At 35.2% G+C, this 13,705-nt stretch overlaps 4 protein-coding genes across 8 annotated transcripts in view; 3 read left to right on the top strand and 1 right to left on the bottom strand.

Moving 5' to 3' along the window:
• LOC111449123 (proteasome-associated protein ECM29 homolog) overlaps positions 1–5,210 on the top strand; it is a 20,623-nt gene extending 15,413 nt beyond the window's left edge. Inside the window, exons 25-35 of the mRNA XM_023089000.1 lie at positions 183–281; positions 1,578–1,762; positions 1,953–2,288; positions 2,483–2,636; positions 2,730–2,840; positions 3,066–3,233; positions 3,546–3,663; positions 3,968–4,126; positions 4,208–4,323; positions 4,398–4,457; positions 4,585–5,210. Coding sequence (XP_022944768.1) covers positions 183–281; positions 1,578–1,762; positions 1,953–2,288; positions 2,483–2,636; positions 2,730–2,840; positions 3,066–3,233; positions 3,546–3,663; positions 3,968–4,126; positions 4,208–4,323; positions 4,398–4,457; positions 4,585–4,788 — 1,710 coding nt within the window. The 3' untranslated portion in view covers positions 4,789–5,210. The remainder of the gene's footprint in view (positions 1–182; positions 282–1,577; positions 1,763–1,952; positions 2,289–2,482; positions 2,637–2,729; positions 2,841–3,065; positions 3,234–3,545; positions 3,664–3,967; positions 4,127–4,207; positions 4,324–4,397; positions 4,458–4,584) is intronic.
• A 631-nt stretch (positions 5,211–5,841) lies between these two features.
• Positions 5,842–8,211, top strand: LOC111449125. The gene is made up of 5 exons (XM_023089005.1): positions 5,842–6,022; positions 6,299–6,411; positions 7,433–7,503; positions 7,598–7,684; positions 7,759–8,211. The coding sequence occupies exons 2-5, from the start codon at positions 6,306–6,308 to the stop codon at positions 8,023–8,025; spliced, it is 531 nt and encodes a 176-aa protein (XP_022944773.1). The 5' UTR covers positions 5,842–6,022; positions 6,299–6,305; the 3' UTR covers positions 8,026–8,211.
• Positions 8,212–9,186: 975 nt separating this feature from the next.
• On the top strand, positions 9,187–11,854 carry LOC111449126. Of its 2 annotated transcripts, none has more exons than XM_023089006.1 (6): positions 9,187–9,443; positions 10,409–10,459; positions 10,549–10,618; positions 10,891–10,931; positions 11,449–11,508; positions 11,603–11,854. In XM_023089006.1, the coding sequence occupies exons 1-6, from the start codon at positions 9,378–9,380 to the stop codon at positions 11,672–11,674; spliced, it is 360 nt and encodes a 119-aa protein (XP_022944774.1). In that variant the 5' UTR covers positions 9,187–9,377; the 3' UTR covers positions 11,675–11,854. The 2 variants fall into 2 exon arrangements, with proteins under 2 accessions (XP_022944774.1, XP_022944775.1); XM_023089007.1 differs by having other exon boundaries at positions 10,564–10,618; positions 11,603–11,827.
• A 181-nt stretch (positions 11,855–12,035) lies between these two features.
• The window catches only part of LOC111449124 (hydroxymethylglutaryl-CoA lyase, mitochondrial), a 6,630-nt gene continuing 4,960 nt past the window's right edge, over positions 12,036–13,705 (bottom strand). For all 4 annotated transcript variants that reach the window (XM_023089002.1, XM_023089004.1, XM_023089003.1 and 1 more), the window contains exons 6-9: positions 13,443–13,606; positions 13,137–13,273; positions 12,933–13,048; positions 12,036–12,488 (exon numbers count right to left, since the gene is read on the bottom strand). In XM_023089002.1, the coding sequence (XP_022944770.1) occupies positions 12,240–12,488; positions 12,933–13,048; positions 13,137–13,273; positions 13,443–13,606 (666 nt within the window). In that variant the 3' untranslated portion in view covers positions 12,036–12,239. The remainder of the gene's footprint in view (positions 12,489–12,932; positions 13,049–13,136; positions 13,274–13,442; positions 13,607–13,705) is intronic.

Below are 13,705 nucleotides of genomic sequence, written 5' to 3' on the forward strand. Positions count from 1 at the left end.
AAAAAAAAAAAAAAAAAAAAAAAAGGAAATATGGAAAATTAATCATCGTGGCCAATTCCATCTATTCCTCCTCCATTACAACGAAGACCTAGATTAACGTTTTCTTCCTTTTCTGTTTCCTTTTTAATTCTTGAACATTTGATAGGCTGTTCTCTTTTTATGATTATTATTATTATTTGCAGGGTGCAGGAGCTGCTATTCGTCCACAATTATCTGATTTGGTCTGTTGCATGCTTGAAAGCTTATCTAGCCTTGAAGATCAGGGACTCAACTATATTGAGGTTAGTTTGGTTGATTTGTTTGACATCAATTGTGATGTAAAAGTTCATTTCTCTAGATGTATGAATTCTCGCATTAATGTTTGATTTTAGATCCATCAGTCCTATTACTAGTATTTACCAGATTCTAGCGAAAGTAGTAGCTAATAGACGAAAAAATTCTTCCCTCGACTATGGCTGTGGGTAGGTATATTTTGGATCAAGTTCTATTAGTCAACGAAGCCATTGAGGATTAGAGGCCAGAATCAGGAAGGGATCTTCTTTAAGATAAATTTTGAAAAGGATTACGATCATGTGAATTGAATTTTCTTGGATAAAATTCTTGAGAAGATGAGCTTTGGGTATAATGGAGATCTTGGATTTGGAGTTGTGTTAGGATGGTTAAGTTTTCCATCCTTATTAATGGAAGTCATAAAGGTAAGAATCTAACTTCGAAAGGGTGCGAGAGTTCTTTTGGCGATGTTTGGTCCCTTGTTAGATTCTTTGTCTCTCTTTGGCCTATGATTTTAGCTTTGAGAGGTCTTAGGCAAGAGAATCCTTTTTCTTCTTCCTTTTCTGTCTTGGTAGATGTTTTAATTTGAATGGTTTCCAAATGTGTTGAAGGGAAGATCATTGAAGGAATAAAGTGGGTATAAGGCTAAGGTGATTCTGTAATAGCCCAGCCCCAACCCCACCACTAGCAAATATTGTCCGCTTTGACCAGTTACATATCACTATCACCCTCACGGTTTTAAAACACGTCTACTAGGGAGAGGTTTCCATACCCTTATAAGAGAAGCTTTGTTCTCCTCTCTAACTGACGTGGGGTTCCATAGATTCTTTCTCCTCTTCCATTAGCTGATGAAATAGTTTTCTTTTGCTTGGGGAAGAGTAGTCTTTTTCAATTTTGGATCACATTTTTGCTTTCTTCAAAGCCAGATCAATAGAAGTAATTGCCAGATTCTGGGCTTGAACAGTGACCCCGTTAAAATGAGAGAGTGAACTAACCTGGTGGGTTGTGAGGTGGGTGTCTTTCCAATGTCGTATCTTGGGCTTCCTCTGGGAAACAATTTTGATCTATCATTAAACAACCAACCATTACACGCTGTGTATGCACAATCTTCGCTTCTTTTTTTGGTGGTTGTTTCTTATTAAAAAAAAAAAAAAGAAATCAGATTAAGAAGACTTGTAGTGATTCAATTACAATATTTGAGTGGGTAAAGATTAAAGTTGAGTGTACAAATTATAGGATCGTTTAAGTTCTCCGTTTACCTTTTTGATTTGTGGTGTAGGGGTTACTAAATTCTTTGATCTTTACAGTTGCATGCAGCAAATGTTGGAGTGCAAACAGACAAGCTTGAGAATCTCAGAATTTCAATTGCAAAAGGATCTCCTATGTGGGAAACTCTAGACATGTGCATAAAAGTTGTGGATGATGAATCACTAAATTCATTGATTCCTCGCCTTGCTCATTTGATTCGGTCTGGAGTAGGCCTCAACACTAGGTCCGTATGATGCAAATCGTCGTAACTTTTATTTAAGAGGAGTTCGAATTTTTCCTTTCATTCTATTTGGTTTAATTTTTTTCCTTCGAACGTTTTTTGTTCCAAAGACATCGAAGCCACTAATTTCTTATCTATTTGTTGCTGGTATCGTTAAATCTCATTTTTAATTTTTTTTTGCTTTCTTGAACAGGGTTGGTGTTGCCAACTTTGTGACCTTATTGGTTCAAAAGGTTGGTTCTGATATCAAGCCATATTCAAACATGCTATTGAGGTTGTTGTTTCCGGTTGTCAAGGAGGAAAAGAGTGCGGCAGCAAAACGTGCCTTTGCTGCTGCCTGTGCAGTTGTTATGAAATTTTCAGCACAATCTCAGGTTCAGAAGTTAGTTGAAGATACTACATCTCTTCATACAGGGGATAGGAATGACCAAATTTCTTGCGCTCTTTTACTGAAAAGCTATTCATCCATGGCCTCGGACGTTCTGAGCGGTCATCTTGCAGCAGTTATTCCAGTTATTTTTGTCTCCAGGTTTGAAGGAAACTTCTTTGTAGTAGACTTGCTAAACTTCAATCTTTAAAATGGTTTCCATATTTCATGTTGCTTTATTGATTTCATATCCCTAAACATCGCGTAGTGAATCAGTAAGGACACCTGACCAAAAGGATAATCATTTAGGTTCTATTTACTCTGGGATTGAAAAGTTTTTTTGTTTTTTTGTTTAGATTTGAAGATGACAAGCATGTTTCTGGGTTATTTGAGGAGTTGTGGGAAGAAAATACTAGTGGCGAACGTATTACTCTGCAATTGTATCTGGTAGAAATTGTCTCTCTCATCTGCAATGGAATTACATCATCATCATGGACCAGTAAAAAGAAAGTAAATAATGTTCTTGCTCCCTTCTTGATTTTTCTAATTTGAATGATTTCCTTTATCATTTTTTCATTCTGCTTGTTTGTTCCCATTTTGTAGTCAGCACAAGCAATTTGCAAACTTTGTGAAGTTTTGGGCGAGTCCATTTCATCTTATCATCAAGTCCTGCTTCAATCTCTTATGAAAGAAGTTTCTGGTCATATATGGGAGGTACAGTTATATTATTTTACTTTATTACCTAAAAGAAATAATTTTCAGGAATAGGTCTCATCTGAAGAAAACTATTTGATGAAACTTTGAAGTCTTTGCATATATTTTACTTCGACAAACATAGCATGAAGAGGATTCTGGTATTTTAATAGAATAATGGTAAAAATCTGAGCTAGCAATGACAGGGATTGATTACCTTTGTTTGTTTTGTCTTTGCTTTGACAGGGAAAAGATACCATATTAGATGCACTGGGTGCTATTTCAACTGCTTGCCACAAATTAATTTCTTCTTCCGATCCTGCCTTGCCCAATGCCATTGTAAACCTGGTATCTTCTTCCTGCACCAAGAAAGTAAAGAAATTCCGAGAAGCAGCGTTTACTTGTCTTGAGCAGGTACATAATGTTTCTGTTAATAGAGGTCCCATTAACTCGTTCATGAATTTGGTTTCTTTTTGGTTATTACTTGTGTCATCTATGGCTGTTAGAATTTCAAGCATGCTTTTCAACTGTACCTTACTCTACTATTCTGTTTTAATCATTAAAAAAACGTTGTCTAAAAAGGCTAAACAATAAAAAAACTAAAGAATGTTAACAAATAGTGTTCCTAATTTGTTGCTTGGATTCCTTGGGTCTTGAAATTGGATGGTGGCATTTAAAACAGAGTGGCTGGCCTGCACTTATCTTTCATTGTTTGCTTGTTTTCAGGTTATAAAGGCCTTTGGCAGTCCCCAATTCTTCCGTATTGTCTTCCCATTGTTATTCGAGGCTTGCAAATCAGCTGATTCTGGGCAGGCACCCCTGGGAGGGGTTGCCGCCAAAACAGGTTCCTACTTTATCGTAAAACATGTTCTTCCATTCCTTCCAATCAAATTTTCTACAAATTTGCTTGCTACTTTCAGTCACTTAGTTTTATCTTCATGTTGAATAGACTACAACTACAGAAGAGTCTGAATGAGTTCCTTCATCCATTAAGGAAAGACAAAATTAATCTAAAAAATAACAAATGGAGGATTTCCTCCAATCTATTACTGTCACTTGTGTGTATCTATATGGTCATAGATTTATGCTCATCAACTTGCCTTGTGAGGCTTTATTGATCGCATTATGACCAGAATTACTTTATGCAGACAAGGATGATAAAGGAGAAAATTCAGTTCCTCGAGAGAAAATTTTAAATTGCTTAACATCTTCCATCAAAGTGGCCGATTTAGATGACGTTATTGAACAACAGAAGAACTTGCTGAATTTGATTACTACATCCTTGTCTAATGGCTTTCGATGGACTGGTATCCTCTTCTTGTCTATCTTCTCATCTCTTACTGTGTAGTTGGCTTCATTGATGTTGAAACTGTACTCGTCACTTTCAGTGAAAACTTCGACTTTTTCGTCAATCAATGAACTTTGCTCAAGGTTGCATGAGGTCCTGCATCATGGCTCTCAAGGGAGAGACAAACTTGATAGCACTATTTCTTTTGTTCTTGAGGTAACCGATAGCTTATATTTGCCATGGATTACTGTAAAACACATCTGAAATAATATTTTCCCTCTCATCTACAGTTATCACATTCTGTATCGCCCTTAGTAGTTCAGTGCATAACCACCGTCAAGATTGCTCAGGTGTGTTATTTATTTAACTTTCAAACTAAAAATTGAATTATTATGTTAATTCGACAGGATAAAGGTCTAATTGTTCATATTCCACCAAGTTCCTATGGTTTCATAAGTTTATGTTTATCAAATTTAGGTTCACATCAGTGCTTCAGAATGCCTATTGGAGATCATAAAGCTATATAACGACGTACCTTTTGTCCACCGGAGAGACATCGGAATCAAAACCGAGCTCCTTCATCTGTCCGAGATTGAGAAAAATGAAGTCGCCAAATCATTATTGAAGACGTGCATTGAGAATCTTGAAAACCTCCTCCAGGATAAGATCCAGGAAGGCTAGACGCTGCGCTTTTCCTTGAGCACAACAAAATATTCCACAGAGGCAGAGCAGAGAGAGTCCACAAAGCAAGAGCCAAATAGCGCGAATGGATGTAGAGTTTCCAGTTGGTAGCCTCTGTTGATAGACAAGGCATAGGAGACTCCACACTCTTCGCAGATGCTCATGGTCAATCCTTATAATCTCAGTGAGGCTTTGCCGATCCCAAAGCTTCAGAGAATGAGAATTTTATAACATTTTACATATTTTTACCAGAGCTTGGACCTACGACGGTCCTGTAAATTACTAAGATTTGGATCTTTCAATTGATCTTTGGTAGAGCTCTGAAGATATTCTCATTGTGAATTTAGCTTTGATATCTACACATTTTAGTCAGTCTTGAGGCATGACAAATTTCAATATACATATAATTCAATTCATTTTAATTTTAGGTAAATACTATTTTCGTCCATAGTTCAATTGTACTTTTAAATGTTCCATTTTAGTACATGTATTTTCAATAAATCTTGAATTTAACTTTTTTTTTTAATTAGATTTTATTTGAATTAGATAGGACTAATAATTTTCATGTAGAAATGTGAATAGATTTATTTATTATTTTTTTTTGTAAGAAAGAAATTATTAAATTAAAAAAATCTAAAAAATGCTCTTGGTGTTTAGTTTTAGATGAAAATTATTAGTACGCGTATTTTTAAATTTTAAATTATTTCATTAATTTTTAACTTTTAAATTATTTCATTGATACCCTCTAAATTAAAATGGTGTGGGAAATTTGCAAGTATATTTATTAATTAAGTTAAAAAAAAATTATGATCCTTCCTAAAAATAAGTAATTGAAATTATGGGTAATTATATCAAATGACCAATATACTATCAAAATTAAACTATAAAATGTCAAAACATGCTACAAAATTAATGAAAATTCGACTAAAATTAACATATATATATATATATATATATATATATATATATATATATATATATATATATATATATTTCTAAAATTAATACTTCAATTGTATATTTATATTAAATGAAAAAAGGAAAATAAGTAAACCCTAGTCTCTTTCCTTCCCCACTTACCCGCCTTCTCCTCCTTCCAGCAGCCGTCCGATCCCCACTCTCCACTACGCGCCCCCAGCGCCACTGTTCTTTCTCCTCTTCTTATTTTCACTCTCTGCTGCAACCTTACGCCGCCACGCCAACCCCATCTTCTGCTGCAGCCCCCCATCAATCGGTCGGCTACCTTCAAAACTTGCTTGGATCAATTTTTTTTTTCTTTTTATTTCTTCGATTCAACCAAATTTGATTTAAAATATGATGAATTTTGAATTAGGCCAGTTTTGATTCAAAATTCTGCCAAATTTCATCTATTTTGGATGGAGATTTCTTTGTTTCTCCCTTTCTTTCCCGCAGTTTGTTTTCAATTTTATCTTGTGTTCTGTTTTCTCTCTGTTTTTTCCCTTGGTATCGTCATTTATTCTTCTTGACCTCGAAGTTCTTTGCTTCTCAGTGATAAGATGCATTCCAGAGATAAAAGTGCAAAAGCGGGATCATCTAGGAACTCGACGGATATGGAACCTGTAATGAACATGCGAAATATCAAGAAAGAAATTGAATTCCTCAGTAATTTCTCTTTCCCCCCTCAGAATTCAGCTCATTATTTGTGCATATATCTTTAGAGGGAGTTTCATTATTTCAATCGACGTTAAGAGACTAGTTTCTTTCTGAAATTATAGAGTATGTATGAAAGCCTTGGGTTCAATTTTCTCCTATTTTCTGGTTTTATGTGCCGTTATGATACGCGTGGAGTTTTACATTTGAAGAAAATATACCACAAATCTTATATGTCACATTGATTTTTCTATTTTGTGAACACTGATGGAAAACACAGAAACTATTTTATTTCAACGAAATCAATGGATTAATTATTTCTTTCAATTGAGAATCTTTATATATTATTAGACTTTTATCAAAGAAGGATATGGTAGAGAATGAATCTTCTGAGCCTGTTAGAAATGTATGTCTGTACTAATTATTGTAGTGCTGGTGTAATATACTGAAGAGCTTTGGTCGTTTGGCTTTAGTGGCCGCTCATATTTGAGATTTGAGTCAAGATCCAAAGGAACTGAATAGATGTTGAAACTGTATGTAACTTGCATCCTCGCATTTCCTTTCAGATTCCATTTGTGTACAAGCTACTTTTTAAACATCTTCATGATCACACCTTTCCATAAGGTAGCTTCCCCGCTTTGACTTTAGATCCTTCCTCTGGTCTTATATCAATATTTATTGACCAAAATGTTTAGTAATTGTTTTGAATGATGTTTGTTTGTAAAGCCTCACCCTTTGTTCTGGGAAAATTTATAGTGCTATGACGTTCTTCTTCATACTCATTTCATTCCATATTTGTCATGTCATAGACGATGTATTACTTCATTTAATAGACTTAGACCGCACACCATTCTTAAATGCTTATGTTATGGCAAATATGCAAACGATGAATGGAGGTAGTTTGGAAATTTTCCATACTACCCTAGACTGTAGTACTAGAAAATTTCCCTGTGTGTGTGTGCAGTTTTTGGGTAATGAATATAAAAGGAGCAAGTATGAAGTAGCTAATTTGTTTTTTTGTTCTTTATATCAGCCTCCTCTCATATGTCATGGAAAGACAAAAAGGAGATTGAGAGTAGGAAAATTGTTTCTTTGGGTGGAAAGGTACTATTACAAAATATGGATATGTTATTATGGTAAGCTGAATGAATGTAATTTATAAAGCTTACATCTGACTCTTGTGTTTACCATGGTGCAGCCTCAAAAGAAACAAAGATTGCCTCTAAGTGTAGCACGACCAATCATGAAGAAGCAGAAGGAAAGAGAACAAAAGATGGTACAAGAGGTAAGGAAATCCATAAGATGGGTTACTTTGCTTTTTTCTTTTCTTTTGCCTACATCCACTCCTGTTGTTTGCAGCATTGGAATGTTAGTCAATTTGGCGGGACGGCTAGTAGTAACCACTCTAGAAACTCGTTGGGGAAGCGCAAACCCGAAAACCAGGTTCTTAAGTCGAGTGAAGGCTTTTTCAAACACGGTGTGCTTGATGTCAAGCATCTACTACGCCCAGCTCCTTCTAGGAATAGTGACTTCGGAAACGAAATGGCCGGCAAAGGTAGAAGAAAAGGAGGGAAAAAGAAGAACAACAAAAGTAACAAAAAGGGTGGCGGTAAGAAGCGCCATTGAAATCATTCATCACCTACAACATTCCTGTTTTACAATGGAATATGGATATCCTTTTGTCATATCAGATGCAGTTCAATGAAATCTTAGATGCAGTTCAATGAAATCTTGCATACCCTTGTTTTGCATATAAATTTATTACGTCCATCTATCCATTGAATGAAATTTTTATTTTGATTTTGTTTTTTTGTTGGATTGGAACCCATTTGTACTTTTCGGCTTCATCTTGCCTTTTACTTTTTTGTCGAGCTCCATCTTCTTTGTCGGGAAAGCGTGAAAGACGCATTTTAAAGCCTTGAGAGAAAGCTTGAAAGGGAAAGCCCAAATAGGACAATATCTACTAGCGGTGGATCTATGTCGTTACAAATGGTATCAGAGCCAGACATTGAATTATGTGCCAGCGAGGAATCTGTTCCCTGAAGGACACAAGGTGGTGTGCTAGTAAGGACGTTGGGCCTTGAAGGGGGGTGGATTGTGATATCCCACATTGGTTGGAGAGGAGAATGAAACACCAGGGTGTGAAAACCTTTCTCTAGCCGACGCATTTTAAAGCCTTAAGGGAAAGCTAAAAAAGGATAATATTTTCTAGATCTATGCCAACACGCATTTGCATCCTTTTAGTAGGATAATATTTTCTAGATCTATGCCAACACGCATTTGCATCCTTTTAGTTCTTTCTCAATATAAGTTTAGTTTTTTTTTTTAAGAGGTTCATCTATCCAAATAAAAAGAGATGGATGGGAACCTATTTGCACGACCACTAAAATATTGTTTAATAATTTACGAAGTATATATATACACACACATAAGAGGAATGGGGTCAATATATATACACACACATAAGAGGAATGGGGTCAAAATTTCTCTGCTCGTTTGTCTTATTCTTTTTTTCATTTATCCTTCTCTCGATATAATATATTAAGTCGAGAAAAAAATCTTTTTAAAAATGGTCAATTTTACAAAAAAAAAAAAAAAAAAAAAAAATAGGACAATTTATCAAATTTTAACTTCATGAATTATGGTTTGAATCCTAAATCCTCTAAATATATTTTAATATGAATATAATTTTGAGGATTTTTTTTTTTTTTTTTTTTTCCTTCGACAATTTTAATAAACAAAGAATTTTAAAAATAAAAAATAAAGTAACTTGTTGTAATTTACGAGAGAGAGAGAGAGAGAAGAGAGAGAGAGAGGAGATCCGGTCCAGTATTGAAGGGAATAGGGATGAAGGAGAAGCGTGATAGCAGTTTTTGACAAATCTGAATTTCGAAGTCTTTGAACCCAATTTACCCGATTTTTCCAGAGCGTAGGGTATTACAACCTCATTTCGACATCCTGTAGATCCAATTGCAACTATGGACGAGTCCGAATTTCGTCGACTTCTTCAACTCTTTCCCGTTGTTCGATCTCGGGATTATCATGTACCTTCCATCTCTTTCTTCTCTATATCTATCTTTTTGGAAAAAGTAATTAGCTTAGGAAATTTTCTTGATCATTCAATGTTATGTATTCCACTGCTAATCTGTTCTTTGTTAACGAGTTCTCCATTTCGCTTTCAATTTTTAAACCTTCTTCCCGCTAGAATTTTTTAGTTCATTGTTGGAACGTCACTTGCCACCCGGGATTAGGACGGATTGGGCTGTTCTTGCTGTTTGCGAGAGATAACTTGGCCACTGTTTGTTTGGTTCAAAAGAAAAGTGATATTATTCTAAAATAATTGTTTGTCAAATTGTCATCGATTACTTGCGAAGAAGAATCTGCTTGAATTGATTACTGATAGTTGAAGTACAAGAGACTCTATTGATTACTGCGCTGATGAAGTACGACCTTAATTTCTTACATCATGATTGCACCCTTCTGCACGGGAAGTAATGTTAATAGCGAACTTTGTTTCCATTTGATTAACAGCAAACTCTAATTTTTATTGTCTTATTGAATCTTTAGCTTCTTTTCCCTCTTTGATAGATCAACTATATTGTGCTAAAATAAAAACTTTTGAATGGAAGGATGAGACATATCTGAGAAGGATATATGTGCATCAGCCATATGATTGACTTTGATAAACTTGTCAATGATGCTCATTTTTCTGGTGATGGATGCGTCAATTTTTAGTGGGAAAACAGAGAGCTAAAATTTGTTTGTCTTTTATTTAGATGTTTTACCAATCATGAAACAAGAAATTAACTAAGACTAGGGGAAGCTTCTAATTCAACTTCAACCACTTGCACTGAGACTAAAATGGAGTTCAAAAAGTTTAGTTGAATGATACATATAAAACTCTATGAGCTAGATTGTGAAGTTTTTTCTGTTCTCATTAAGGGTATGTTACAATTATTAGTAGCATAGGTATCCATCCATTTTGTTAAAAATCTCGTATGATTTTCAGGCGGAGTCGGAGTTATCTAGACAGTCAACATCCAAGTCATCCAAGAGTGAGGTTAATTAAATGCTTTGCCCTTACTTCCTGTCCTATTCGCATGTTCTTGTTGCTGGTTAATTAAATAATGAATGTTGTCTTGTTTATAGTTGAGTGAATGGCAGGAAGCATGGAATGAAGATGGAGAAAAATCAAAGGATCAAGGATCTGACCTACATGGTATTTTATCTTGAAAATATAACTTTTTTTTATCTTTTTCCAAATTAACATTTTAAAAGTGATCAAATATATTTGATTTGCTTTAAGGAACCATGAAACCCCTTTTTTCCTAGGATAACATACATTTGTTCTCAAATCGCTTATGAAGTTATCCTTTCTGGTTTTAGTAGATAGTATCTGTTCAGTGGCCCAGATAACGAAAGCTTCCTATTTTTCCTAGAATTTTAAATATAAGTTCGCTAATATTACATTTTTGGGATGACTGATAACAGATGCATTCTGGAAGAAGCTAAAGTTCGCTGCTGAGCAGAAGGTATGAGCTTCTTCTATTTCTTTTTCAAGTGTTACATTTTTATCTAAATTAGGGTATAAAACCCCTAGAGTTACTCGGTTATCCTTTTCTGGTACAAGTCCTTGTGTTTATGTTTATAACTCATTAGTTACAATCTATATGACAAAAATGGAAGTTCACCAAAAAAAAATTTCGTCTGCTTAAATTCTAGTCATGCCTTTACAATATTATAATTTGTCAACGCATTTTGATCTGAATTTGTCCATTTTTTGCGAAATTAATCATATGCAACTGATTAGTTACTTTTTTTTTTCTTTTTTTTTCTGATGTGATGTAAGACTAATGCGTATATTCAGTTTCAGATTTGGTTAAATCGTTGAATGCAAATGAGCATCACTTTAACATAAATGCAAATATCTGGGTTTCTCAACAAATTCCATCTTGATGGTGCATTGCATTATACTTTCATTTGAATGTGAAAGAACAATGTTTATATTTGTATCTAACAGCTTGTTGTTTGCTTATTCATTACACGCAGGTGGGCAAGCTTGAAGCAGAGAGATTCTGTAACTCATTTCAACAGATTCACAATAAACTTGTAAGTCATTCAGAACATGTCGTGCAATTAGATATTTAGTTTTTCATCCTCCATTGACATTAGAATGAAAATCCTATAATCAATATGACTACAGGTTAACGAAGAACTGAGTTCAGATGCTGCCCGGAGCTTTCTGGAGTCGTTCAGTTGCAGTTCCACAGAATAGTATGGTTTTCTGCTTTATAAGTCTTGTATTGCATATATCATCTTCTCTCCATAGACCACATTGTGCAAGTCTGATTCAATTACTAACAAGGATTTGGAACAGATAAAATCTTGTTTTCAAGGGATCTGCAAACACTCTCTTTCACATACATTTTTACTCTGTGGCTTGTCCGTAGTTTAATACTTCTATGCATTTTTACTCGATACAATATGATGTGACTATCTTTTTCGATAAGAGAAATAATTTTATTGATAAATGAAATAGGTGGAGTCGAGAATTCCAACGCCAATAGGTGAATTTCAAGAAAGTTTTCCATGACATGATAATATCTCAACCATTCCGACCACCGACACAAAAGGGATAAATAATAACCTCCAAATCATGGGAGGACTCACATCCATAAATTTTTATACTTCATGACAGACAATAGTTATGTTGTTTGAGATATGGGCTGCATCATATTCAGCCAGATAAAATAGTATAGAAACTATAAGAAAGCTTCCTGAAGTGAAACCCTTCATTATTCGTTCAATGTAAGGTGTAAATGTATGAGTAATAAGATGTGTCACATCTTGGAAGCATCGGCTGCAAGTTGGTTGAAGGCAATGGAAGTCTTCGAACCCGATGGCCGCCCCAAATGGTTGCTGATGAAGTTCCCAGCAGACATGACCTTTGCCAAATCCACATTGGTTTTTATGCCAAGTCCGTGGAGCATGTACACCACATCCTCAGTTGCAACATTCCCGGAAGCTCCTTTTGCATATGGACATCCACCCAGACCTGCAACAGAGGAATCTATTGTGCTAATCCCCATCTGTTCATAAAAGCAACACACCAGTTAATGGTTGAAGTTGGCCCAAATGAAATGAAATCCTAGGCAAAGCTTGCAACTTCCATCCATATATCTGGAAAGCAAGTTTGGCAGGGACCAAGTATATGTTTGAAATGACTTTCAAGTGTTTAAAGACATATTTTTCTCAACCGTGTCATTATCATAATGTTTCGTTAGATAGGAACAAATTTGATAAATACCGATAATTCTTGGATGGAGTATTAGAACGAAAAAATCCATTAGATGACAAACTATTGCTTCTAAGTCATTTTTGGCGATGAATCAACAATCCGAAGTGCTTTTCTTGCATATTCTTGATAAACCAACGTTTATATATAGATGTAGGAAGATCTGTTTGGGAAGTATTTTGAACACTTAGAAAGTCATTCCAAACGAGCTCAAACTTCAGTTCAAAAGATTCCTTACTTGGAGGGATACTAGAATATTTGGAAGTGATTGTCCATAAGTGTCATGGAAGTGGACTGCAAGCTTGTCCACCGGAACGACAGCCATCACAGCTTCAAGCATGGGAACAACAGTCCCTGTGCCAACAGAGGATACTATAAGAGAGCGAAGAAGATGAAAGCAATCTATATTTCGATTTTGAGAAAGAAAGGTTTAAATTGTTACCGGGCGTGGCAACTCCGATCGTGTCTCCAAGAGAAATTTCAAAGCAACCCATCTCATAAAGCTCCTTCGCTACATAAGCGACCTTAGATGGAGGAATTGATCCTTCTGTTGGACAACCAACTACACATGATACATACCTATACAAATCCATAGCCAGTTATAGCAATAAGAGAACCCTTCAAGAACAGAATGAGGAGAACCATTCTAGAAAACAAGTCGTGTTCAAAACTTAAAACCAAAATTCAGAGGAAATTAAAACCAAATTCCAATAGCCATTTATATGGACACTGATTCATGGAAGCATACCCTCGAACAGGGATTGCAAGCGCTTTTGCAGCAGAAGTTACAGCTCGGTAACGATCAAGACATTCTTCAATGCTACAATTGATGTTGGATTTTGAAAATGATTCAGAGGCTGATGCAAAGACTGCCACTTCCTTTGCTCCAGCCGCAACAGCTGCTCCAAACCCCTGGAAGAAGGTGAAGTTTTAGAAGAGAGGACTCAATCCATCCATGTTTGAAAAAAAAAAAAAAAAAAAAAAAAAAAAAAAAAAAAAAAAAAAAAAAAA

The sequence above is a fragment of the Cucurbita moschata genome, unplaced genomic scaffold (genome assembly GCF_002738365.1).
Source record: "Cucurbita moschata cultivar Rifu unplaced genomic scaffold, Cmos_1.0 Cmo_Scf00010, whole genome shotgun sequence".
NCBI classification, from domain to species: domain Eukaryota; kingdom Viridiplantae; phylum Streptophyta; class Magnoliopsida; order Cucurbitales; family Cucurbitaceae; genus Cucurbita; species Cucurbita moschata.

Coding starts and splice junctions, on each gene's coding strand:
- LOC111449126 (XM_023089006.1), top strand. CDS start 9,378: ATGGACGAGTCCGAATTTCGTCGACTTCTTCAACTCTTTCCCGTTGTT. Junction 9,444..10,408: donor TTCGATCTCGGGATTATCAT/GTACCTTCCATC, acceptor TATGATTTTCAG/GCGGAGTCGGAGTTATCTAG. Junction 10,932..11,448: donor AGTTCGCTGCTGAGCAGAAG/GTATGAGCTTCT, acceptor CATTACACGCAG/GTGGGCAAGCTTGAAGCAGA.
- LOC111449125 (XM_023089005.1), top strand. CDS start 6,306: ATGCATTCCAGAGATAAAAGTGCAAAAGCGGGATCATCTAGGAACTCG. Junction 7,504..7,597: donor TTGTTTCTTTGGGTGGAAAG/GTACTATTACAA, acceptor ACCATGGTGCAG/CCTCAAAAGAAACAAAGATT. Junction 7,685..7,758: donor AACAAAAGATGGTACAAGAG/GTAAGGAAATCC, acceptor TGTTGTTTGCAG/CATTGGAATGTTAGTCAATT.